The sequence below is a fragment of the Halichoeres trimaculatus genome, unplaced genomic scaffold, assembly GCF_033239565.1.
Source record: "Halichoeres trimaculatus isolate MK-OKI-2021-1 unplaced genomic scaffold, fHalTri1.1 fHalTri1_scaffold_10, whole genome shotgun sequence".
NCBI lineage: Eukaryota > Metazoa > Chordata > Actinopteri > Labriformes > Labridae > Halichoeres > Halichoeres trimaculatus.
In genome coordinates this window covers 13,430,764-13,457,339 of record NW_027437187.1, presented here as the reverse complement: position 1 = coordinate 13,457,339, position 26,576 = coordinate 13,430,764, and the positions used below count along the sequence as shown (strand labels likewise).

The window sequence follows — 26,576 nt, the reverse complement described above, 5'->3', positions numbered from 1 at the left end:
GCACGGATCACTGCAGGAAGGGTCGTATGTAGTTGGTGAGGAGGATGCTTTGATATTTACATAAAAATAGTCCCACATAAGAACACAGCAGTCTTTCAGTTCTTGTTTCATGAAGCTTTTATTTGAACAATAGCATTAGATACAAAGAGTTGATCACATATACAGATGTTTCAAGATACACATGAACTACCTTTTGCCGTAAAAGTAGTCCTACTGAAGAATGAGACAAAGCCAAGAGAAGATGGTGACTGATCCAGACAGCAGGAAAACATCCACACATGTACCCACCAAACTCTTCTAAGTCTCAACTACTCTTTTCTGTCCTACAGTCTGTGTTTCTAAAAGCCACTATTTGTTTTCTGTTATGGCATTGTTTGGGTATTCAAATATTTAGTGGTCTTAATCCTACTTTTTGGCTCCTACTTGTTTACAGAGTTCTGGCACAATAGCTGACAGAGGTATGAGTGTCAGCGTTACAATCCACAGAGACAGTCTGATATGTGCTTTTTCAGCCCACTGACTGCAGTTAATGAGAGACGTTTCTGTTCGGTGCAGACGGTGAACTGATGAGTTAAGATCTGCCCACATCCCAACACTACAGCAGCCCAGCAACAGTCACCAGAGCTCCTGTGACAACATCCTAAACCAGCCGTGTTTTGATCAGGATGTTTGTTCCCTAAAGCTGCTGCTCCAACAGTCTTCACTCTGTCGCTCGGAGAAGAGACATAAAGTTAACAGACACCTTAGCAACAAGGAAAGCGGTTTGAGATGGGGGCTGTTTATTTGAAGCCACAAGAGCTGTGATTTCCTCTGACAGATTTTTCTACAACAGGAGATGCTGCAAGGATTATTTTCTTCTTTCTAGCTCAAAAAATATCATTTTTTTTATTTTAGTTCACTACAGCTCGTCGAGTTTATAAGGATTCAGAATTTTGAAATTGTAAGCCCAAGAAAAACACCCAGTTTTTATCTAATTAAATTAGGTGTAATGTTTGCTCGTTTGTTCATTCGCGAAATTACTGGTCACGACCGTTAGCTATAGGGCTAACAGGCTAAAGCTATGACTAAACATAAAATAGCTAGCTTCGTTAGTGGCGCCAAGGGCTTACGCTTAAGGACGTGATATTGCGTCCTTCATACAAAAGCCAAGCCTCGAACCAATTACCATTTCAGTTGTTAGTTATGTGTCATTTAATGTGAAGCTGCTTATGTGTTTCTTTTATGCTACACGGTGCTAATTCGGTTTCCTTTCCTTGATATGTTAGCATAATGTGGCTCTTTCACGTTTTTTTCTTAATTGGCTGAAACTAAAATCTCTAACGATATTTATTCTGTAGCTTTTACAGAAAAACTTCTTAGTAGATAGTGTTGAAAAAATGCTAATAATAATAATAATAATAATAATAATAATAATGATAATAAAAAATCTTAATTTAACCTTCTCAAACCGACTGCTAAGCACAGAATTAGGTAACAGCAGGGTCAGACCTTGAATAAAAAAAGAAGGTTCAAAAGGTGTCATTAAAATGACCTTTTACTTGAATCTAGCTTTTACCCAATCTGTCTTCATTTGATTAGTTTCTGCTACTGTTTCAAGACTGAAATTCAGCGAATGTAACAAATCACAATCAAGGGCTACATTTGTAGACATGCAATTCCTTGCCTTTAAAAATGTTCTAGACATTAAGAGTACCCCAAAAACTTTTCCTTTTTTATTAATTTGAAAATATTCATCTGCAGAGGAGAAAGAATGGGTGTATTAGGTCAAAAACAACAGAAGTGAAGACTTACTTAATGCCAGGAGTGCCCAGAGGGACCTACTTGCGTCTGTGTTTGTGCACAGCAAAACTTATTTAGGTGAGCACACAGTGTGGGATCACCCTGTTTCCTTCCCTGTCTGATCACGATGTCCCAGTCTACAGCTGTGAGATATTTCAGGAGCTGATAACAGTTTGAATGCTGAAACAGGGTCACACCTTTTTGGCGGCTCAGCCAGCTCTTTCAACACACAGCAGCCGGCTGCATGAATAGGATGGAAATGTGTTATTATCCTGCCAGAGGGCCCGGAAATACTATTCACACATTCATGTTGAAGCTGCAGGGAGCACCCTGGGAAATACACATGAACAATATCAATCACAGTAGCTGACCACTTCAAGGAAACACTATGCCATGTTAGCAGCAGTACACTGATATGTCTAAGATGCTCTTTAATCACCACTTTGTTTTTTTTTTCTACGGTCACTGCTGCAGTACAATAAACCTGCAACTCTGTGGGCTTAAATCCATCAGCTGACCCTCTCTGTCCACCGTCTTTCCTGCAATATGTCACTATGCATCATCTAGACTCTAGAGAAAGCATAAATGGCTTAAAACTATACACGAACGAATGTCCTAATATGAATCCACAGCAAGTCACTCTGCATCACAAGTTCACATCTTCTCCTTTAGCCTGAAGCCATCTTTAGGAAACAATGACAGTGTACAAAGCAGAAAGAAGCCAAGAGCAGGAGGCTTCTGTACCCCAAGCAGAAGGCAGAGTGTGTGTGTGTGTGTGTGTGTGTGTGTGTGTGTGTGTGTGTGTGTGTGTGTGTGTGTGTGTGCTTTATGCAGGAGTGTGTGTGTGTATGTGTGTAGCTCAGAAGGCACATCTCTCAGCCAAAAGATATGTGTATCTGTGTGTCGGTGTGTGTGTGTGTTGCTAAAAATATGCAAAGGTGGCAGGTGTGTGTTTTCGATGGAGCAGCTGTAGGCGAGAGACGTCCAGCAGCAGGACAAGGCACGAAAGCATGAATATGTGTGTGTATGTGTGTGTGTGTGTAAGAGAGAGAAAACACAAACAGTATGTCCAAATTCAGCTGCACTCACACGTAAATGAGGCCAGCTCAACACTAAAGCATCATATCAAACCTGTTATGTGCACGGATGGACAAAAAGAAAGAAGAAAGAGAAAAGTGGCAACGAATGAGAGTCCAGAGTGGTTAAATCAAATCATGTAAAGATAAAAATAAAAAACGAAAAATGTTCAAATCTGATGAGTTCAGGAGGCACAGTTCTTCACATCCCCTGCAGGGGGCAGTATGACACCCCTACTCGTTGAACGCATGTGTTTACATCAACCTTTTCCAGTCAGAGCAATGATTAAACGCCATTAGAAAATAAATAATTCATGACAGCGCACTTTAAAATGCCATGTGGTACAATCCCTCAATTTTTAACGACAAACCCAGTGTCTTTTCTTACTCGTACACAAGTATTATCTCACAATAAAGTTCCATCTGCTGCAGCGGCTGGCTCTCATGGTTCCTACGCAGCTTCTATATACTGTAACACATCCGAGGTGGTGGATTTGTTTTCTTTAGCAGAGCACTTTATGAGTCACTAAAACTATACCCAGACTCCTCAGGGTTAAAAAAAAAAAAAAAACATTGGAGAGGTTCCGGTTAAAAATTTGAGTTGTGGGGTGAACAGTTACAGATCCTGAAATCAAAGTAACCAAATGTGGTTCCTTTAATAAAGAGATTTCTGTTTTTGCTTTAAGTTACAGGCTGTTCACTTAAAGCTGTGTTACATTTAGCATAAACAAATCAAACTCTTACAAAACTTGAGCGATATCTGTTGACACAAAGACAGGCACACAATCTGCTGTCAGTTTAATATCAGACTACATATATCATCCTGATGATTTTCAGGAGTAGACTGAGTATATCCAAGAAACTTTCTACACCTAGCATGGTTTAATATTAAAGCTGTATTGTTTACATGCAGTATTTCACTCCCTCTCTGCCTTTGCATAATTGTGGCTCTTTGTAATCCTGCTAATGAAACCATTAGAAGTTGAGTTATTCATTTGTATAACTGTAATTCCACTTGTGCATATTTTATTGCAAACAAAATAACTGCTCATGCATGAAAACTTTGCTCTTTACCGGTTCATAAACTATGCAAAGCACCTTTAAGTTTGTTATGCTGTTTATTTATCTGTATGTATTTCTAATTATGGAGAAAGACACTAAGAGTCTTTCAGTTATGACTCTGAAACAAGTTTAAGAATCTGTTCAGCCATCACTATAGATTAAGAACTCTCCAAGTTAATGCAAATCATGAGTTTGGTGTACATTTTTTCCTGCGTAGGAACCATGAGCTCTCTTTATTACACACCAGCTGCTGACTAATAAATACATCCGTGGAGAAAGCACTTTTATTCTACTTAGCCTCTGCTGAACACTTTTCTGCTGATGTCTCACTTCTTTAGATGCACCCTGGCACCACTCCCATCACTGCTGTTTGTTTGGAGGCTATAGATGGGTATATGGATATCATTTGGTGATATAAACCTGTGATAAAAAATAATAGATGTGGCACCTGGGTGAAAAAGATAAGCAAAACTGAGCCAAAAGTAAAGATCCAGACAAAAAGCAAACTCAAAAAGTACATGAAGATAAAATCACCGCAGTCTGCAAAGGGATATGTCTACATCCGATTCACATCAGGAGAGTGAATCAGAACAGGAAGTGCAGATAATGCAATGCAGAGGTGTAGTCTAAGGCGTCTGGTGGCTCCGTCCCTTCCAGACTAAGCTGAAGTTTTAATTGGCTGAGCAGGGACCAGGGCAATTGGTTAATGAAGCTGATCTGCTGACAGGTGGAAGTATTTCCTAGATCCGATGGGATTTCCTCACACCCCATCATAGGAGCCTTAATCCGGAGTCAAATGCTCCAGACAGTCTCTGACTCCCCGGGGATCCCGGAGTCAGGGCTGGAGTTTTCGGTCTGTGAAAGGGAAAAGAAGCAGAGCATGCTCCCTTTACACTTCAGTCCTTTTTCCAAACCAAAGCGGTAAACCCACTTCAGTTTGTGTTTATAGAAAACTAACGACTAACGACTGAACAAGCATCTCTCACTTTCTTGTTAAACACAGGAGAGAACTATGTGTTCCTTGTACTGGTTTCATTAGACTGGTTCTTCATGCCCAAGCCCTCAGACTTCACTTCTCCTCTCCCAAAATAGACTCCGACAGACCTCATGGGGATTAAACAGGTCCAGAAACCAGCATGCCTCCATCCAAACATGAAATCCCAGGAGACAGACTTTTGGCCTCATTAGAGTTTGATGCAGTTCGACCAGCACTCCCCATGAACATTTCTCCCTGTGTCTGGCTGTAACAAAAACAGCAGAGGGGCCTGAAGTGGCTCTACTGTTTTAAATCATCCCTCTCTACTGATGCTGGAGCTCGTGCAGCAGTGATCTTTGTGAGTCAGGATGGCCAAAAGGCAAAAGTCTCCATCATGTGTCTGTGAGTCTGCTGCAAGGTGACAACGCCCGTAGCTGTGGTAAAGACCCAGGGGAGGGAGGGGGACAGTTTAGAGAGAAGCCATATGATATAAACTCACAGCAATCACCTTCTGTCTGATAGCCCACCCATCACAGTCAGACAAGGTCCTTGTAACACCGAGGCAGAAATCACAAAAAGTGAAGTGACGACAGGGAAAAAGTGGCAAAGTGAGCTTTTTACCTCGCACAGGGTTTAAGAGGAACAAATTTTTCTTGTGGGAGTCATGGCCCGGGGTCCTGTAAGAGACGGGAATTCAGGTCTCTGGTCTGAAGACAGTCACCATTACAGTGGCTTCAGATTGTGCCACATTAGTGTCCGTGGAGCCAACGTCTCTGCAGTGCAGTACGAACATCCACGAGAGTTTACATGTGAGTCTTCTCCAGCTCTTTCTGCTCTTGTGTTGCAGAACATTTGCTTCTGAAGTCTTTCCCTCTGTTCATTTCTCTTTGCCATGTTTCAGATGATCACTTTGCTTTTCTTCCAGTCTAGTGTCCGCTTCTTGTCTTCACACTAGCTTTTAAAATGTAAGCTCTAAAAACTTATCTATGTATTCCTTGTCCAACTTTTGTTTCAACCCTGACTTTCAGGGTAGTTTTGGGCCACTTTACATCTGGGTGAGCAGACTATGTTTGGATCTACACTCCAAAGACCAGTGAATCCACACCATAATCTCCAAGGTGGCTGAAATGAATCAAATCAAATAACCTTTTCTGTTACCATTTGGTGACCTTTTTCTCTCACCTACTTCAAACACAAACTGGTGCAGGTAAGTAAAAGCAAGAGCACATCGTACACAGTCTGTAAAGTAACTGTGGCTGTACCAATGTTGAAGCATTGGATGTACTAGTGTGTGTGTGTGTGGTTATTTCCCTGGAAACACAGTGATCTTGCCAGCTTTGGCCAAGCGTTGGATGATCTGAGCTTCATAGTCAGCATCATGGACGCCAGTTTTTCTGAACTCTCCGGAGTAGCGGTTTTGCTCCCAGTAGTGGTGCCAGTTCCCTCGGCTGTCTGCTCCAAAACCAAACACATTCACCTAAATGAAAAGAAAAGCAGGCCAACATTTGAAGATTGATATGCTGTTAGCCTAACATTGATATGATGAAATGATTTATATGTTAGAAAAGCACAAAGAGGAAGAAACTGACCTCATCACAAACATGCAGGGCGAAGAACAACACCAGCATGCCAGTGGAGGGGTAGCGACCATGGTGTTTGGTCCAACGGTCATGGATGTATTTAAAGAATGCTGGGTTGAAGATCTGGACCTAGTGGGGGACAGAGACATCAAGCAGACTATATTAATTAAAGAAATGAAGTTAGCGTAAGTTCATGCAGGACATGGAAGTCATACAACCAGCTGTGATCAGCTGACATATCACTAATCCCAACCCCTCTTCACCACACACAGTGTGCATCTGACGATAAGGAGGTGTATTTAAACCATGTCTTCACTCTCTCTTTGCTACCCAGCTGCTGCTGTCTTGATAATTCCTCCTTCACCCCAGCCTCCTCCTATTGCATACTATTGATCTGTATGTTTTCTCTTTAATCTGTATGTACGTATTTGGGGGTTTTGCAATGCACTCCCCGGAAAGCTCGAGCAAGGTGCTTGGCTAAGCCAAGGAGTATTCTGAAAAACAGAGCTGTAACCCCAATTCTACAGTTCTACAGTTTCATCTAGTTGCTAAATGCAGGGTTGCCAGGCACCTCCCTGTTGGCTATGGCTGCCTTTTGCAGCAGCTCTCTCGTCTTTGTCTGTTTCTTGTAATTTTTTTCGTCTCTTTTTCGTAATCTTTGTATTTGGAGTGGATCATTACTTTGTATGGCTCATTTGTTGGTCATGGACACCAAACTTTTTGTGGCTTCGGTGATATTTTACTACTTTTTCTCCTGTGCTTGTCTGGAGATCCTACATGTAACCATGACTGCATTGTTTACATTTGAACTCAGCTGTTAGCAGCGTGTAGCATGTCAATGCTAAATAGTGTAAGGCCTGATGTCTTCCGACAAGGTGAGGAGAAGGAGGTGAGGTCGACGTGCTGGTTCTCAGGTGTGAGCTAAGAAGTGACGACATGGACCTGTCCTTCCATCCATCGTTATTGGGAACATAAGATCTATCTCCAATAAGATGGACGAGCTAGCTGTGTTAACCCAGCAACAGAGGGAATACCAGAGGGCAGAGTAGCATCATTCTATTTACAGACATGGCTGACGGAGCTAACATCAGACACCAATGCCACATTGGAAGAGCTTCACCTGCTGTCAGCAGACAGGATACAGGAGACAGAGACTGAACAGACTGCTGAAGAAGCTCAGTCCTGGACCCTGTGGAGGTGGAGACTGGCTGAACTGGAGAATGATGAACAAGCTGTCATCATCTATTTTCTTATGGACCTTTTTGCACTTTCTATACACTTTCTTACTTTTGTTTTCTTGATTGCTGCTGTGACTTCAATTTTGTTGTACTTGTTACAATGACAATAAAGTTTATTCAATTCAATTCAATTCAATTCAATTCAATTCTATTCTATATTCTATCAAGTAGGCGCTATTGTCCAAAGCGAGGTACAACACGAGCAAGAATTTAGACAGAAGGAAAAACCTAGTTAGTGCGACAAAAGTGCTACAAGTTATTTGGCTGCAGGTGCTGCCATTAAGCTCAAGGTTTTTTTTTTAAATAACATAGAATAATCTAACCAACTAACCACATTTAATTGCTGCAACAATATAGCTCAACCTTGAACAACATACAGTAATTAGAAAATTCACAAAGAGCTGGGTCTGAGACCTTCTGACTCATTCTACCCCTGAGGACAAAGAGGAGAAAAGTCAGATTAAGTTCTTAAGTGTTCCCTGAACAGATCAGTCTTTGAGACTCAGACATCTCTTAAAGTAGAAAGGGACTCTGCAGATTGTTTAGAGTTGGGTAATTTATTCCACCATTTGGGCACAACAGAGGAGAAGAGTCTGGCTAGTGATTTCGAGCCACGCTGGGCTGGGAGCACCAGGCGTCTTTCACAAGCAGAGTGTGGTGGGTGAGAAGGAGTGTAGACGTAGAAGGAACCAAGGTAGGCAGGAGCCGTTCTTGTCAATGTTTTGTAAGCCAGAAGAAGAGTTTTGAATTTGATTAGAGCTGCCACTGGAGGTCAGTGAAGAGAGATTAACAGCAGGGTGACGTGCTGTTTTGGGCTGGTTAAAAACCAGATGTGCTGCTGTATTCAGGATCATCTGCAGAGGTTTAAATGTACACACAGGGAGGTCTGCTAGGAGGGAGTTGGGGCCCGTACCAGAAGCTGTGTGGCCTGTTGTGTCAGGTAGGGTCTAATCCTCCTGTTGCTATAGAGGGCATATCGACAAGATTGAGCAGTCGAGGCCACGTGAACCTTAAAGATCAGCTGGTCATCATTCACCCAGATTTCTGGCAGAGTTTGTGGGTTCAGGTTGATTGGAATCAAGCAGGACACTGATCACTGTATCCATTTGGCAATAAATGGTTCAGATCTATGACAAGATTGTTCCTGACTGAAGTGATTATAAACTGCCAAAGCCCTGCGTGGAGACAAGGAAAAGATGTATTTTTCTTCAAGGACATGTTCTACCTGGTTCTTGTGCAGTGGTTCCCCCACAGACGCAAGCTTTTACTCAGATTGTCAACACAGTGTTACAGGCAAGATAACCTCCTGCAATCAAAGCTGCTGCATATTCAAAAGGTCCAACAAAACAAGAAAAGATTCTGCTGAGTGAAATTTTAATACTCCTCCAGGTTGTGATCACTGTGAAAGATTAAAAGCACTGTTAACCAAATGGATGGTAATTACATTTTAATCATCTACCTCCAGGTGATGTTCAGTCCTGACAAACAGGGCTTAAGGCTGCTCAGGGCGCCACAGTGGAGGAGGAAATCTTATAAATCTATATTTCTGGGTCAGCTCCAAAGACACACAAAAACTGTCTCTGACCAGGCGAAGATTTTCACAGGCAGAGATTAGAGGTTTTTATTTTTATTTTCACGGATTTAACAGCAAATAGAAGATTATTCCAAACAAATGAAAGGTTTATAATCTAACTGTAATCCCTCATCAACAATGGGGAGGGGATAATTGCAGAAAGCAAGGTCACTCTGCATGTGTGTTGTTATTATGTGTTAAAGGCTCTCTGTGTGTTTGTGAATGTGTGGGCTTAATAATATGAATATATGAGTGTGTGAGACTGGCGAAAAGCCATTTTGACATTAACGGAAAATACACACCTTGTCTTTATCTACACGGAGGAACTGCTTCACTGGAGCATACGTGCTGTCAGAAAGAGAGAAACAGATAAATTGATTTAACACATTCAATCAGCCATGAACTCAAGATGATTGACAGCTAACAGATTGTTACAGCTCAATAACTCTGGCTTCTGATTAATCTACTGTGTGTGTGTGAGTGTGTGTGCTTTTCTTACAATCGTATCTGCCCTGTGGACAGAGCGCTGGTGATCCAGACTAGGTCCAAAGTTTTAAAGGGAACCAGGACAAAGCTGACGTTTGCTGCCAGGTTCTTGGCGCTCTCCGGGTACATGAAGTGATGAGTCGTGTGGCTGCCGGCGTCGTCTTCGTAGCCCACTGTGGGGGCCAGATTTATCCTGGAAGCAGAAGAGGAAAAGAATGAGAGATGCAGGCTTTGTTAGCAAACAATTGTCCCAGGCTTTCAGCTTCGTTTTTCATAATGGTTTTAAAAAGTGTTTCACAATGAATTAATTGCATGCTGCCTTGTCTGACTGATTGATATTGTCATTGTAGGAAATGAGAAAATCTGCTGTTTCAATTTGCAGCAAGCTGAAAGCATCTAATTGCTTTAAACAACTCTTAGGGAAAGGCCAGACTCATGGTTTCTCTCCTCCAAATGGATCAGCTGTTGCTTGACAGTCAGATTACACTGCAGCCAAGCAATAATGAAATAATGGTTTACTAAACCAGATGTAAGTCTAGATCAGCGATGTGGGTTCATGTAGCTTCATAAGTGTGACTTTGATTTACTAAGTAAACATTAGCCACAAAACAGCACCTTTCCTGTGTTTAATAAGTTGACTTATTCAACTAATGTGATTGTAGCACTCGTTTGGTATTATCTCAAAGTTGTGATGCCCTCACTACAGGACATTAAAGCTGTTTTCCAAACCACCTACTTTACCAGCAGTGCCTATTGGTTTGGTTAAAATTCAGTATGCAAAAATTTCCAAAATCTACAGTATACAAAAAAACAAAAAAACAAAACAAAACAGAAGTCCTACTGATCCAGGAAATTTCTCAGTATGCAGCGGACCAGTCTACCTGGCATACTGTTTCCCCACAATGCACAATGCTAACGAGACATGCACCAATTGATCGGTCGGATTTCCTTAATTTTTGGGGATCGGTGATCGGCCCATCCTTACATAGAAACTGATCTTATATACCTCTGGGAAGGTCTGACAGCCAGCAATTGTTGCTTTTTGCTCTGAGACCTAAAATTCAGGACACTTTATTGGTTGTTTAAGTTACAAAAATGAAGATTTTATTGTTTCACAGGTATTTTTCAACAAATTTGGATAAAATAAGTTTGCAACATCGAAGGTATATGCTGTCAGTTATAAAAAATTAAAAATAAAAATGCGTATTGGCCCAAATCAGAATCGGCAGATCAGGCTTTTTAAGGATCCAGCCCTAACGCTGTTTGTCTATGCGGGAGGCAGGTTTTGGCAAATTAACGCCATCTTCTGGAATGAGTCAGCATTATAACTACAACACAACACTAACATTAGACGGTCATTCGGTGGGATAGAGGTGAAATAATGCAAAAGAAACACAAGTAAATCTTTTCACTTCCACTTGTAAAGGAGGTGTTTACTTCTACAAATTCATTAAAGCCAGTTAACCACTAATTCACTTTTTTAAACCATACATGGATTAAATGGAAGGGTTTTTTCCAAAAGCTGTAAAAATAAATAGTCAGTCCCTTCCAGATTTATTTTTAATAAACTATATAACTTTTGGTGTAAGATTAAAAATAAAATATGATGATTCTGCTATGATAAGATTAACAAAATAACTAAATTGCCAAGATCTACCAACAGTTTGTTTTGTACATTTATAATAAAGGCAAAAAATCCACCACGAGTAGCTCTGCTTTCCAAAACTCATGACTATAGTGCAAGATGCAAGAGCAGTAGGAAGTATGCAGTGCCTACTCCATACTACATTCACATATAGTATGTAGTAGGCAGTTTGGAAAACAGCCTAAGTCTGTATTTTGGTTTCTCTTGCTTGCATTAAAGAAACCTAAAACAGTTGCATAGAGTTACACATACTATGCCAGGCACCTCTTAACCACTTGATGCCGAATTTGCAACATACCCTGTTGGGTCTCGATGCAGCTGAAAATACTTTTGCATCTGGCTATTGCCTATTGATTTATATTCCACACATACCAAGGATCGTTTCAAATGCACTATGTCACAGTATATTTGTCAGAGGGTGAACTTCTCATTTGTGTATATGTAATTAGTGCTGTGAGGTGATTAAAAAAATTAATCGAATTAAGTACAGGCTTGTAATTAATTATTCTAATTAATTGCAATTTAATCCCATATCTGCTTAAGGTTCCCAAAAGAAGAACTTGAATACTAGGATATCAAAAAATTGAAGTGAATAACTAATCAAATGAAAGCACAAAGAAGAGAAGATTTGTGAATCCATATTTTTTCAAATTGCAAATATTAAAATGTCGGTGTTCGCTGCCATCGACTCTGGGATGACAGAGACACAGTGAGCTGTGAGAGTCAGAAAGGACGACGCGATAAGGATGGAGCGCTATCAAAAAAAAGTTTGTTCTGTCTGATTTTTAGATCAAAAACAGGAATAGAGATGTAAAAGAAGAGACTCCACTCTTCTTAAGTAGTGTTGGTGTTTACATAGTTGTAGAAAATAATATTATTTGTGTCTTTAAAGATCGTACAAGATGGCCCAAAAATAGCTGGCAGCCAAAGGGTTAAATTTTGTAACGCATTAATTTGTAATCAATGAATTGATCTAATTAACATATTAAAGTGACAGCCCTATTTATAACTCATTTATATTTATTTTATGCTCTGTTTTTAAATAGACAATCCCCACTCAATTTAGCATGTGCAAGAAAACATTAATTAACATAATTGTTAGTTAACTGTTAGTTAATTCAGGTAGTAAGGGGTTACATACCTTCAGCAGCAGAGTGTCTGCATGTTTATGTGAATCAATATCAGTCTAAAGCAGATGCCTTTACATATGAATTCTAAAACCTTGTGTCTGTGTAGTAATGTGCCATTATTTTTTAACCTACACTCAACCCATATGTCACACTTAGTGTAAACCGATCACCATGGTGATATAGTGTAAACAGTGGGATCTTCATGCCGCCAAGCTGTCAATTTTTCACAACAAAAATCAGGACAAGCAGCAGATCTGTTGATTTTAACATAATACAAAGGGACTTTACAGCAATCAGCTGCGGTGTGCATGAGTAAATTCCACAATGGTGTATGCACAGCAACAAGTGACAACACAGTATCTCATTAACTGACGGAGATAAAGGCTAAAGATAAAGATATCAATAACACTCTCAAGGACAGGAGTACTGAGCTTTATTGCATTTGTTTCTGAGACAGATTCAAAGCAGTGTTCAAAACAGTGTTCACTCTCAGGTAGATTTAACCCTGTAACATATGCATTTAATGTTTAAGCATCAGATAAAATTTACACCAACAAGTTGAGTCAGCTCAAATACTCTGGACCCCCCCTCTGAAGCAATTAATTTCATAGAGGTCTCTTTCCATCTGTTTCTCTCTTCCCTCCTCTCACCCTAGGGAGAGCTTGATTTGACATGCAGCAGAGATTTCTACAGGCAGATCAAGAATTTTAAAACTTTAATGTCTATCTTTTTTTTTTAACTGTGCCAAATCATGATCATGACTGAGCCTTCCTGATTTAATAGTCTACCCAAGGGTCATCCACATGGGACTTTAATGTTGAGCATTTTTCTTAAAGCTATTAGATGCTGACACCAATGACAGTACAATTAAATCAGTGACCTTATAACGAGCCGAGGGTGTAAGTTGCAGCTTCATGTTTATTTGTTAAATCATCCCTCAAACCAGAGGGTGACATCATGCTGGCTGCATATGCCTCAGTTTTACAGTCCATGAATTCTCTCCAAAGCTTGAAAAGCTCTGAGGCAGAGACGTTTTATTCTATAATATGATGAGTAGATTTTGTCTTGTCTAACCTTTAGTCAGACGGTAAGTGAACCGCTCAGCTGTCGATGTGCTTCAGACTTTCCCTGTATTTACAGTGGATGTGACTCACTGTCTGGAGGAGTGAGCTGTTTATATAAACAACATAGTGCACCTGAAAAAAAAAACGTCACTGCGTGTGCCTGTCCATATGCCGGAGAACAAAACAGATGTTTGTTCTGAAAGAGGGAGTGAAAGGCAGACGGACAGGATGTGGGCGTTAGTGATGTGTGGGATTGTAGCGGCCAAGCTGATTTAAAAAACTAATGAGGAGCTAACCACAGCGATGAGGAGCGTAACAGGAGCTGGAAGTTCGAGGCTGCCCACACAGGTCTGCTGAGAGAGCAGCGCTAATGGATGCTAATGCTGTTAGCACGCCAAAACACAAAATACTTGTCATTCCTGCTGAGGCTTTTGTGCAGCAACACACACTCCCTGCACAGAACAACGTATAGCTGTGTGTTGATGCCAAGTGACAACAATCAGGCTCTGTGATTCACGGCTGCTGCTGCGCAGCGAGCGGGGGAAGAGAGGCAGACAAAAGGATTTATCTGCCTCTCTGCATGTGAGGGAGACAATCTATACGTTTCAATGTGTAAGGACACAGAGCTGTCTGTGGTGACCTCATTCCAGTCAGGTGACCTGTCTGTCAACCAATGAGAAACTGAACGGATAACAGCATTAGACAGCGAGGTTAAATATAGTGTCAGAGACACACATCTGCTCCTGCTTTCCTACAGATACTTACACACACACACACAGCAGATCTATCTCCATGTGATGTTTTGCCGCTGCCATCACACGAGCGCTGCCCTCCCCAGCTGCCTCCTTCTCCTTTCTTTATCTTTCACTCTCCTCCTGGCCTCTGCCTCCTTATCTCTCACACTAATGCATCTGCTCCCTGGTCTCATCCATCTCTCTCACCTCATGATGTAGTTATGTCCGTCTATGGTGGCCCCATATCCGGCGCCTCGGAGGTTTCCAGAGTTTCCAACCACGGCGCAGCGCAGACAGCGCCCTGGATCCCAGGAGCTGTACGGCGACCTTCCGGGAATCACCTGTTATGGAGAGGCATTATCAAAATAAGCTTTGTGGATTCAAGGTACACAGGAAATTAAACAGCACCCTGGACAAGACAAAAGACATTAAATAACTGAACCTGCAGCTCAGACTTGATTACAAAAAAAACACATTTAGCTCCCAGTGGAGAGGTGATTTCTTCTTGAGAGCCGTTCATGAAAAATACATGAGCCTCCTCTGCCCAGGGAGTCAGAGCGAGGTTTTAAAACATGCAAACCTATATGTTTGCTATGCTCTTTGCATTCTGAGTCAGGATACAAAACAATCTATACAGAAACATTAAAAACAGAATGAGCCGGTCCTCTCATACACTAAATGACTCATGAAGACACTTCACTGCCCTCAGCCTTCGCCCAGGAGTGAGGAGTAATGACTCAGCTGATGTGAGCGTACACGTCTAATGGAAGATGAATTAATAATATTAAATACCTGAAACAACCTCAGGAGCACCTGCTGGATACTGTGGGGTTTGAACTGGGGCTGTAACATCTACAGAAAGAGAAAGAGAAAGTGAGGTCAGGGTCTGCAGATTCTCTTCTTTAGACAAACAACACGTGACAACAGACTTTATATCTACTCTATGTGAGCCTGTCTTCAAGCTCTCGCCATCATTTATATATAATTAAGCGAGTGCTTGTGCCTGTGTCCTTCTGTCAGCGTGTGTTTAGGAAACAGACTGTTTGTAGTAGCTGTGGTCTGAAGAGCAGAGGCTTTACATATGTCGACATGGGCTGGGAAGCTGAGTTACAACAAATGTAGTCAATTTAAGTTAAAAACAAACAAAAAAATGAAATAAAAACATCAACAGTCAGCTTCTTTGTGCCTTTCTAGGAAAGTTTACTTTTAGACTGTTTGTTACCAACAACAATGAGATTTCCAGAGGACATACAGTTCTACTCCAAAGCAAAAACAAAAGCGACAGCAGACATGACAAGAAGCGTCTCTTGTCTGACTCAGACAAAGCAGTCTGAATAAATGAATAAAGGACGCGGAAAAAAAGAAACAGTTATGTGTTGAATGTTAAGAGGAATAAATAGAGAGACTCCAACAGTTGAAAGTAGTGAGGGTGGGGAGGAAGTTGGATCTAGTCTGTAATTTTGACCTTTTAGTTTCCTGATTGGGACAAACTCACAGTAGACGTAACACCAGGAATGTGACACGGCTGGTTTTACATTTTGCTTTCCATATTTTAAAATAACTAAATCTGAGAGTTATAGTGTGATAATGAATAAGAGCAATAAATTAAAGCTTAAATGTTTCACTTGATGTGAATATTGCTGTGTAAAACGTAAAGGGAAGCTGTGTCTGTGGCCTGCCGTCAAAGTAACTGGTCTGACACCCACTCACAGTGTTTTCAGCCATCTAAAAGTTACCATACAGAAAATGTTGATCTCATTGCTGATAGTGCAGCTTGCTTTTGTAGGTCATAAAGAGGCACCGGTTCTTCATTTAAATCTTTTCAACAACCAGTTAAAAACTCATCACAGAGGCTTTAAAGTAGATATTGAAGTGAATACAGACAAAGCCTCTCTTAGTCATATAAAGCAGTGTTAGAGCCCTTTCACAGGCTAGGACTGTGCTGCTTGATATTAAAAGGTTTGCAAATGGTGAGTCAAAAAGGGAAATGGATTGAGCAAAAACAGAAAATGTGATCTCTGTTGGTAATATTAATTGCACATCACAACTAAGTGTTTAACATGTGTTTTATTCTTATTTCTAACGTAGTAGAATCTGAAGGAAATACATTATATCTCATGATGAGCACTGATGAAAAATGTGTATTAAGTGGCAACCTCAGGTCAAAAAATATGAAGCCTATGTGGAAGAGTTAAAATCTGCAGTTCATTGAGTCTGCTTCAGGCTGGCTGGTATAAGCCACACATTAAATGGGGGAGGGAAATTATATTTTTTTATAACTCATTATTTCCAAAGTTTTTAAACTTGTGAATTTTGCCCATTTAAGGTCATGACTGATATGACCAGGGCACCTGTAGCTGTCTGCAAAAAGGCTAGAGGCCTGCCTCTTTACCTCATCAAAACACAAAGTTAGGCTTAGTTTAGCATTACTAATATGGATTAAAGGTCCCATATTATGCAAAAATCACGTTATCAAGTCTTTTAGTTAAATTTGTGGGTCTTTGGCTTTCCTTCCAGCCCACAAAATATGATATTCAATAACAAAACCTGTACTTAGTAGTGCTTGTGAATGTAAAATTCAGTCCAAACGAGCTGTTTGGACTTTTGGGATTTGCCGACGTCAGCAATTCCCTTTTTTGACCAATCAGGAGCAAGTCTGACCTGATTGGTCCACCAGAGCAGAAACCCCCGACCCCCGCTGCTGGAGAGAAATCTCCCAGCGGGAAGGAGAATGCTGAAGTTTAAGAGCCATCACTGCCCTGTTTTTGGCTGTAAACAGTCACATAGTTCCATGCACAAGCTTCCCATCTTGGAAGAAGACAAGACTAAGTGGCTACAGAATCAGTGATTCCTTTTTTGACCAAACGGGAGCAAGTATGACCTGATTGGTCCACCGGAGCAGATACCCCCGAAGCTACACCCAGTAAAACTGTGCATGTGTGTGCTAGTCACTTCACAGCCGACTGCTTTTCCAACTTTGGACAGTACAACAGAGGGCTAGCGAATAGACTGGTCCTGAATCCAGGCGCATTACCAACCATCCACCAACAAACCTCAGACCTTGGAAATGTATTTTAAATGCTGTGTGCTGTGGAGCAGATGTAAGAGCTTTTCCTCAGTGTCCCCCCTGTCTCTGTGTTAGCTTCAGGATGCTAACTTTAGCTGCGGTTAGCCTGTTGTTTTAGCCTGTAATGTTACAGTAAACAAGCTTCAATGTTTTTTAAACACTGTGCACTCGGAGCTTGTGGCGCCGCTCTCAGTGACGCTGAAGAGCGGGGCGGTATCAGCGGTGGCTCATTTACATATGAAGGTCACGCCCACTAAATCAGAGCGTTCTGAACAGAGGGGCTATGAGAGCCTGGAAACAATGCTGCTGTGCTTGATTTATTGGCTTTTTGGACCAAAACATGTTACTACCATTTCATGAGGACATCAATGATCCATATTAAACTGCAGAAAAGGAGCAGAATATGGGACCTTTAAAAATATTCAGTTCATTACATGGATATTGATATTTAGTGTTACTAATGTGGCCCTAACCGAAAATAGGCTTTAAAGGTTTATCAGAAACAAATGAGTGACTTCACGGACTCTACATATATTATGCAGTCTATGATGTGTAATCATGACATTGACTTTTTTCCTGAGAGCTTTCAAAGCTGATTTCTTGTTAATTTGTTGGCAGGGTTGGCAGGGAAAAAAGTCTTGAATATTCAAAAAAGAGGCCAAACTAAAAAGGCCTCTTGTAAGAAATCCAAAAGTTGAACCGTCAAAGCATCATATTCCCTTCAGATAAATTTGAGTAAATTTATTAGCTACTTAAAAGATTGGGGAAAGGCTTTTGAGTTGTTTGATGTTTTCTGTATGGATTATAAGAGGTGGATGTCTCCTGGCCTACACAAATTAGATAAAACCTCACATTATCTGATAACAGATCCAAAAGTCCAAAATGAACAAGGGGAGACATGACATCAAGCAAATCCTGTTTCAGTGTTTGTGGGGACACCTGCTGTCCTCAAACAGAGGAAACGGTGAACGTGTGCCTTCACATGCATCCAAGTTTTCTAGGGTTGACATCAGTCACACTAAATGGACAAGATAGCTTGTGTCCTTGAAGCATAAAAAACTGTGAAGGCACATTTTCAGAACCAGAAGCAGAACTCTGTCTTTTGAGTTTCACATTAATTTCAAAGTCAAGAGACGCTTTTCAAGGTACACTGTTAGAAACTTCACTGCTGTGTGATATAAACAGAGAGATGGCACACACCAGCAGCGACTGGCAAAGAGATGTCCAAACAACAGACAAAAAAAATTCATGTTCCAGTTTTAGCTGTAGCCAAACCACACAGGCACAGTCTTCATTCATGTGTGTAAAGAGAAAGTGAGCACCTGCGCAGCCATCAAAATTCCCCAAAACACCAATTCACACATACTACTGTTCCACCAGGATACTGGCAGCCACTAAATGGCTCTTTTTCCTCCAAACCATCTTTCCACCCTGTTCTCCTTCTCTCCCACACAGCAGTCTTCATTTTTTCACTGCTTTGTCGCCACTTTCTTTTCACCCACCATCGGCTTTAATTCGCATTTCCCAACACAGATCTCATCCCCTTCCAAATTCATTCACACATCTTCCCCTGCAATCTCCTTGCCCTCATGTCTAATTCCTTCTCTTTAATTTCCCTTGTTCCCTCTTTGTTTCTCCTCCTCCTCTTCATCTTCTTCATCTCTTCGTCTCCCAGGGATGCCTGCGCACCACGCACCCCATCAGCGCTGATCAGAGGCCTCAAATCTTTTTTTTCTGTTTCCATTCTTTTACCTCTCTGCATTTTTATCCAGTCCTTCTTTCTTTTTATTTCTCTTTGATCCCTCCATCCTTTCCCCTTGCTGTCTCTGAGTCCCCGTATGATGCTGGAGCCAGCTTGGCACGCCGCGCCGTTGTTGTTCAGGGGCTGCTAATTTTTGGCAGATGTGTTTTTGGCAGCCTTGCTCCCTTCCTCTCAGCTGTCCTCTGACTCTAAAAAGTAAAGCTTCTGGCATCTACATGAAAGCATAAAAGTATTATTTCAAATTGGCAAAACATTTGAACTTCCAGGAGCCAGTGCAGTAAATACTGTAACGTTTGCACTTAGCATCAACACGATTGAAGTGTAAACAATGTGGAGAAGACTGGTTGAGCTTTACAGTCCTTTCAGTAGAGATACTGAAATACTCAGTGCCCGGTAATGGCTGTGATTTAACTTAACATGGCAAGACTGTAGTTAGCTGTTAATACACTGTGACATATTAAGACTGGAGTATAAACACGGCATGACTCCAGTAAAAAAAAGTTTATATACAGTGTAAAATGTTGACAGTTTTTTAAATCATTCAAACTCTAAATTTAAATACAGAATAATAAAAAAAATGCTGTAAAACTGATACTGTACATTTTTTGACTTATAAAATCAAATAATCTTAAATTTGATTCCCAACCTGTTTAACAAAAAGCAGGATTGGGACAGAATAAAAAAGACAGAAAAAAAAATAAAAAGGTTGTGTAATGAAGATAAAACAAAAAGAAGCCTGAGGGAATATTTCCTAACTAGTTTGGTTAATTTGTAACAGGTTAGTTACAAACGGGGCACGGCTGAAAGACTGAGCCTCTCAGGAGTGATGATAAGAAGAAGAGGTTCAAAACTATGTGAAAGACTGAGCGCAAAGAGTTAGTCTTGTGTTCCTCTTTGAAAAAAAAATACAAAGAATTTAGGAATTTTATTATCTGTGGTGAGAAAATATCATTAAAGGATTTAAAAAATCTGAAGAGATGTCTGCATAAAAAGTGTCAAAGCTGCAAACTAATAGTGTAGGACCATTATATCAGGCCCCAGGCAGAGCTGTACTAAAATAGATATGTCTCTGTTGTGGAAATCACTACATGGGCTCATAATCACCATCAAAAACAGTTTTCAGTTAGCGCACTGTCACTGCAGCCACACATGTGGGTTACTACTGTACCATGCAAACATGACACCAGATATAGGTTTGATCCAGTAACTACGACAACTTCACAGGCAATTCCAATTCTCCATAAAACAATATAATAAAGGTTTAATGTATTAACACTGATATCTCATATTTGCAAGTGTTTTTTTGTATTTTCAGTTTCAAATGAGGTTGAAATGATTTGCGAACCATCACATTCTTTTTATAATTATTTTCAAATATCACAGTGTCCAACTTTTTAAGGACTTGGGGTTGTAATGAGGCCAAGACTTAAATCAATCAAATTCTGTATTCACTGAGCAAACTTTACAAATTTGATAAAAATAGCACTGATAACAGCTAAGAAAAAAAAATGTGTGCAAGAAAATTTGGCCCAAAAGAATCAATAACATTCAGTGACATCAGCTTAATCTGGTACTTTTCTTGACAAGAACATTTAAAAAAACAAATTAAAAAAATGGTTTGGCCATCTAGGTGTGTTTCACCGATCATAGAGAAAAGATTTTTTTTTTGTTATTACAGTGATAGAGTTTAAGCTATACTTAATTTCAGTATTTTAAGATTGAAGTAGATGAGCCACTTCTGGTGTTTCAATGGTTGAAACTAAGTAGGTCATTGTTGGTTTGAAACCTTCTCCCATTGAGAACTCAAAGAGGACTCTTTGCCCAAACCTACTTAAATATTCACAAGCTACACTCTGCTTTTTCAGGGAGAATTTAAAAAAAAACAGATGAAACACTGAGATAAGTGTCTGAAAAGTTAAAGTGTTCAGCAGACTAGTCTAATTTCACAGCTCTTTTAAACATTTGTCATTTAATGTTTCAGTACAGGTCTAAAGATTCGTTGATTTGATGGGGTACAAGAAGAAAACATTGCAAAAGTAGCCAGAGATGATTCTCAAGGTGACTGAGGATTTTTGGGATTAATAGTCTGGGATGAACTTCACTGATTTCTTGGAAACGTTCATCAGTGACAGCTGATGCCTTCACTGTTTACCAGGACGTCATCATTTAGTCTAAATTCTGATCGGTGAAAGAAAAGGCTCAAACTTTTTAGTTTTGTTTGCTCCCTATTTCTAAACAATTAGCAGTTAAATTCTTTTGTAATTTTTCCAAATCTGATGAAGCAGTGAATAAGAAGTTCATTCTGCTCTAAACCCAAAACTTCTGAAGTTTGATGAAGGCAAAGATTTCTCCAGCACTTTACATCGTATCTGCGAGCATGGCAAGGTCAGACTGCCTCTTTCAATTTTATGTTTTGTTCTGTTGCACTCAGAACAACAGGGAGGCATCCCTGACAAGAAAACAGATAAAGCTTTAACCAGGTCTGTGGAGACTCGTAGGTTTACTCTGCTTTCGTCTTGTTTTTCTGTTGCCTGTTCTATTTTTTCCATCTTACAATTTCTTTCTATTATGATTGCTGTTTTTCCTCTTTTCTCGTCTTTCCATCCACCATGCCTCTTTATGCTACATACCACCTCGCTGTCTCCTCATCCATCTTTTCCTCCTCTCATTTATCCCTCCTTTTCTCTCTCCCCTCTCTCCCAGTTCATCACCCCTGTGTTGCAGTGTGACCTAATGACTTGGCAGCTGTTGGCCTGTGTTTGCAGTTTTGTGCCATTTTAAAGCTGGACTGAGGCTACAGCTCAGAAGCAGGCTGTTAGACCGGCCTCTGAAGGACACCATAAGGGATTGGAGACAGCACAGAAAACACACAGACACACTCAGTCTTAGAAACAAGAGACAAACGAGCCTGCACCGCAGAAACACACCGGAAAAGACAATCACATTCACAATGAGAAGGAGGCTAATGCAACCATTCTTTCATAAGTGCTTCCTCTCTCTCCAGTCTCAGAAAACAAATTAGTTTGAGTTTTACAGACATTACTAAGCAGGGTTGGAGATAAGCTCAGTAATGGAGCATGTGTCCTTCTCTACTGAGTCATATGACTGATAGCAGGGACATGAACTATTTGTAAGAAGGGATTGGATGGAGGAGGGAGGGTGAGGAGAGATCTGCGATTATGATGTATTACTCCCCTGTATGTGGGTGTCCTAATAAAAATCTCACATGTAACTGAATGAACTACAACCCTGCCTGGTGGCACAGGCGCACGCATGGGAAGTGTTTGATGGTGATGCCTGTACTTTAAAAAAGTGAGGGAAGATGTGTAAAAAACACAACAACTACAAATGGGTATGTTAGTCAAAAACATTATTTCTATAGTGAGACGGTACCAAATGATTTTTTAACAGACCTGCACCACACAACCCTTCTCATAGACAAGAGGAGAGATTCATATTTGTGCATAGCTGTTTAAAGTTTAAGTGGAAAAATTTGCAAACTACCTCATTTGACATTTCTTTGTCTCTAAAATGTTACACAGAACTTTGTTTGCTGCTGAAGTTTCTGCAGTTCTGAATCTCACAGTGGTGCAACTGTTTAACCAGCAACTGGCACTTTAGCTTTCTGCTTCCTTTTGTTATTTAACGGCAGGGAGCAAACAGAGAGCAGATGTGCTACAGCCACAGCCCAGCAACACAGCAACGACTGAAGTCTGTGCCAGTAAAAATAATTATCAGGCTTTATATCAGCCACAATTTCCTGAAAAGTCTCCAAAATGTCTGTTTCAAAATATTAAAAGACAAAAATGATGCCTGAAAAGCTTAAACAAATTTGCTTGCCAAGTTTCTCCAAATAAAACTTATTTATTTTCCTTTATTTAAAAAAACAAGCCAGTTATTTTTCCATATGCCACTTGCAGTTTTATTATACTCATTACACACAATTCAGGCCTCATTTGAGTCTTTTATTATCCTGAAATCAGACATTTTTACAGAATTTTCATTTGAGTGAGGCTTATATTAAATCCAAACAAACATTTTGCAGCAGAAATAAAAATAAACATTCGCTTGGGTTTCGCTTTTTGCATTAAACCAGGCACTGATAAAAAAAAATATATTTCTAAGATGAGATGATACTCACACAAACCAATCCACTGCTGTTTCACAAATCATAAACCATCCCTTACAAACACAGACCCTAACAGGAAATTATTATTTAAATACATCATAATATAAAAATATGAGTTTAAATTAACTCATTAGATATAAATCACGAATCAGGGAACAAAATGAACATTCAACTTTACCACAAATGGATGCATGAACTTTGTGTGAACTTTACTAAACCTGAGACCTGAGCTTTTGTCTGGTGTGCTTTTTTTATTTCTCCTTGCTATTTGGGATAGGTAAGACCCAATAAGTATAATAACTAAATTTGGTCATTTTACAGAAAGTTTGGTTATTTGTGTTTGCTATTGCAATATAGCAATCTGTTTTCAGTTTTATTTTACTTAAGTACACTGTTTGTTTTTTTTTACTGAAATGGGTGTAATGTTGTGATATCACCAAAAGATGACATGGGCAGTGTCCCTAAATGTGGCTAATGGGCCAAACTTAAAAAAATGAAATATCAAGGGTCTGACAGATATGGCATTATCCACCTTTGTTCAAGATTTTTTTTTTGTAAGATGCAGAGTGGTGATATAATGCATTACTTTGTAGTTAAATGTAAAATAATTAACAACAGTAATCCTTGTAAACCTGGTTAACTTGACCAGCCAAATTTCCAAAGTGGTTGTTTCGCTTTTTTTTAATTCAAAAAACAAAAAAAAGCTTGAATAAAGAAACTAAAATTCAGGATACAGGGGAAAAAAAATCTTGTCACTGAAAATCTTATCCCACTATGTAGGTCATGAAGAAGCATCTGTATAAGTGCGAGAGTGAGATTTCAAAACCAGTCAAAAAGTCCTCAAAGTGCCTCTGATGTGCTGCGAAAGACGGTAATTTCACACTCTGGGAGGGGAGCTGAAATGTTATTAAGCTGTTCTGTGGCAGGTTTGCCAATTGAATCTAATCATTTCTATCTATTTCATCACTCTCCAAGTGATCAGCTCCTGAAAACACAATGGGCAAAATGAAACATGTTTCAACATAAGAAAAGCTGGATTCAATAATGTATGAGCTACCAGCAGCCAAACCAAAACAACCTGGATAACAAAACTTTTAGCTGCCTGTAATGCATCCTGTTTTGGTGAAGAAAAAAAGAAAAGGTGTTGACTGCATAATAATTTTGAATGTGCTGTTTTTAGACAATCATATACAAGACTTTACTGTAAACAGCTAAGCACACTGTCATATTCACAGCACATGTCAACAAAGTGTTTATCATAACTGAAGGAGCAGAGTGGAATGATGTTACTTACCACCCACCAGTAGTAGACATCAGAGGGCAGCTGCATGTTGTCTCTGGTCCAAACAGGTGAGATATCCGGGTCGTAGCTCTCGTCGAACCAATCAGAAACCCCAGGGTCTCCGACGCAGCGTGGGCAGGCACACGTCTTCTGCTGGGGGGCATCAGGTGGCGTCAGCCTGTGGGCGCCTGCATAGCTGGGCACAAGCTTCACCCGCCGTGACTCCTCCCACCCCGGCGGCTCCAGGTAGTTGAAGCCAACACCTCCTCGGAGTGACACTGAGAAGAAGAGTGAGGTGAGGAAGACGAGAGCCAGCGAGCCGAGGAGAACCCAGCCTCTGCGGGAACATCTCATCTTGCCTCCTTTCTCCGCCACACCTCCTCCTCCTCCAGGACTACCTCCACCTCCTGCTGCCACCACCGTGCCTCCACTCAGCCAGGGCCTGAGCTCTGAAAGTCTGGAAGCTCCTCTGGATGGGCCCCCGCCCCAAGACCCCCAGCCCCAGCGTCTGTCCCGGTGCAAAGTGGAGGACGGTATACGGCCCCCCCATGGCCATGACCCCACCCCTAGGCCTGCCACTGTCTCAAGTCCACCACCTCCTTCTCCGCCCCCACGCAGTGACCACCACGGCCTAGTCAGTGTTACTGGTCTAACCCTTTGACTAGCAAAAGATCACCCACAATGTCAGACTCTTAAAAACACACACACACATACACACACTGATGGAAGACAGTGTGTCAGAGTCAATTTGTCTCACAGTCAAGCTGTGCACTCAGCGATGCTCCTACGCTTTCTCTCTGTCTCTGGCTGGAGCCTCTCCCTCCTTCTTCACAGTTATGTGCTTGTCTCACACACAAATGTCTCGACACACACACACACGCACAGTTGAGACCCAGCTGAATTACACACAGCTGTAGCCTGACAGCCTCCAAAGTCCTTTGCTCTTGATGAGAGGTGATCTCTGCTTCGATCAGCCTTGGCTTCTTTCACCTTTCTATCCTTTGTTCATCCTCTCCTTCTCCACCTCTCAACTTTTCCTCCCCTGGCTTCCTCTCCCTCTTCCTTTCTCTCCCTCTTTTCTCAGATTAACTGCGGTGTCCATCTTCAGTAAACGCTCGATGTGAACGGTTGCAGCAGGTCCTCCCCGTTCGCTCTGCCATCTGTGTGAGCGTTGAGCTCGGCTCCAGCGCTCTGATTTCTCTCTTTTTCTGTCTCCCTCGTAGCACTGAAGCGACGAAGCCAGAGAAAGCTGGCAGACTAGTTGAGAGCAGCAGAGAGAAGGAGAGAAAAAGGGAGGAGGGGGAGAGGGAGGAGGAGCGGTGGAAAGGAGGTGGTCTGGCCTGATGGGTGTTCCATCAGGTCTCTCTCCAAACCAGAAAAAAAAAAAGGTACACTTATTTTCTGACTGTCTTTGGTCAGTTTCTGCTGGATTTCACCAACATGTGCAGGTTTCTCACTGTTTTTTTCCTCTTCCTCTGGAGCTTCACCTCACTCAGTATTTTTCTTTTGCCTTCTGCCTCCACAGCAGGACTGACACAGGGTTAAAAAAGTTGGGACTGAAAATAAAAAAAGTTAAAAGTTTGTCTGCTGACTTTTAAAACATCTGTGTGAGCAAAAAGAGAAGAAGCAGGAAGTTCTGATCAGGTGCTGCTTTCACCTTTGTCACATCCGTTTTGCAGATGAAAGATCCTGCCAAATCTGACGGATAATGTTCATGAGGAAGTCCTTTCCCTGCTCAATGCTGTGGCCATAGGGATAAAAAAAATGAGGGATGAAAGTTAAAGTAACTCAGAGAGATGTCATCAAACCATCACAAGCTTCCTATGGAGGAGATATTTCCTCTGGAGTGGTCAGTGTGCTGAGGAAAAGGCGGCAGTGGTGGATGCAGCGATGCCCAGAGGATGTGATGGGAAAAAAAGACAAAACCAATCAGCCCAAAATCTCATCTTCTTTCCAGCTGGCTTTGGGAGGACGACCGCAGGAAGGGTGGGGG

At 40.9% G+C, this 26,576-nt stretch overlaps 1 protein-coding gene across 1 annotated transcript; it reads right to left on the bottom strand.

Annotated features, from left to right (window-relative positions):
* Nucleotides 1-99: 99 nt before the first annotated feature.
* Nucleotides 100-25,236, bottom strand: st3gal2 (ST3 beta-galactoside alpha-2,3-sialyltransferase 2). The gene is made up of 7 exons (XM_074677383.1): nt 24,596-25,236; nt 15,136-15,195; nt 14,551-14,684; nt 9,784-9,963; nt 9,587-9,632; nt 6,483-6,602; nt 100-6,370 (listed from the first exon to the last, which is right to left on the bottom strand). The coding sequence occupies exons 1-7, from the start codon at nt 24,935-24,937 to the stop codon at nt 6,197-6,199; spliced, it is 1,056 nt and encodes a 351-aa protein (XP_074533484.1). The 5' UTR covers nt 24,938-25,236; the 3' UTR covers nt 100-6,196.
* Nucleotides 25,237-26,576: the final 1,340 nt, after the last annotated feature.

Coding starts and splice junctions, on each gene's coding strand:
- st3gal2 (XM_074677383.1), bottom strand. CDS start 24,937: ATGAGATGTTCCCGCAGAGGCTGGGTTCTCCTCGGCTCGCTGGCTCTC. Junction 15,196..24,595: donor ATGTCTACTACTGGTGGGTG/GTAAGTAACATC, acceptor CTCTTTCTGTAG/ATGTTACAGCCCCAGTTCAA. Junction 9,633..9,783: donor TCCACAGGGCAGATACGATT/GTAAGAAAAGCA, acceptor TCTTTCTGACAG/CACGTATGCTCCAGTGAAGC.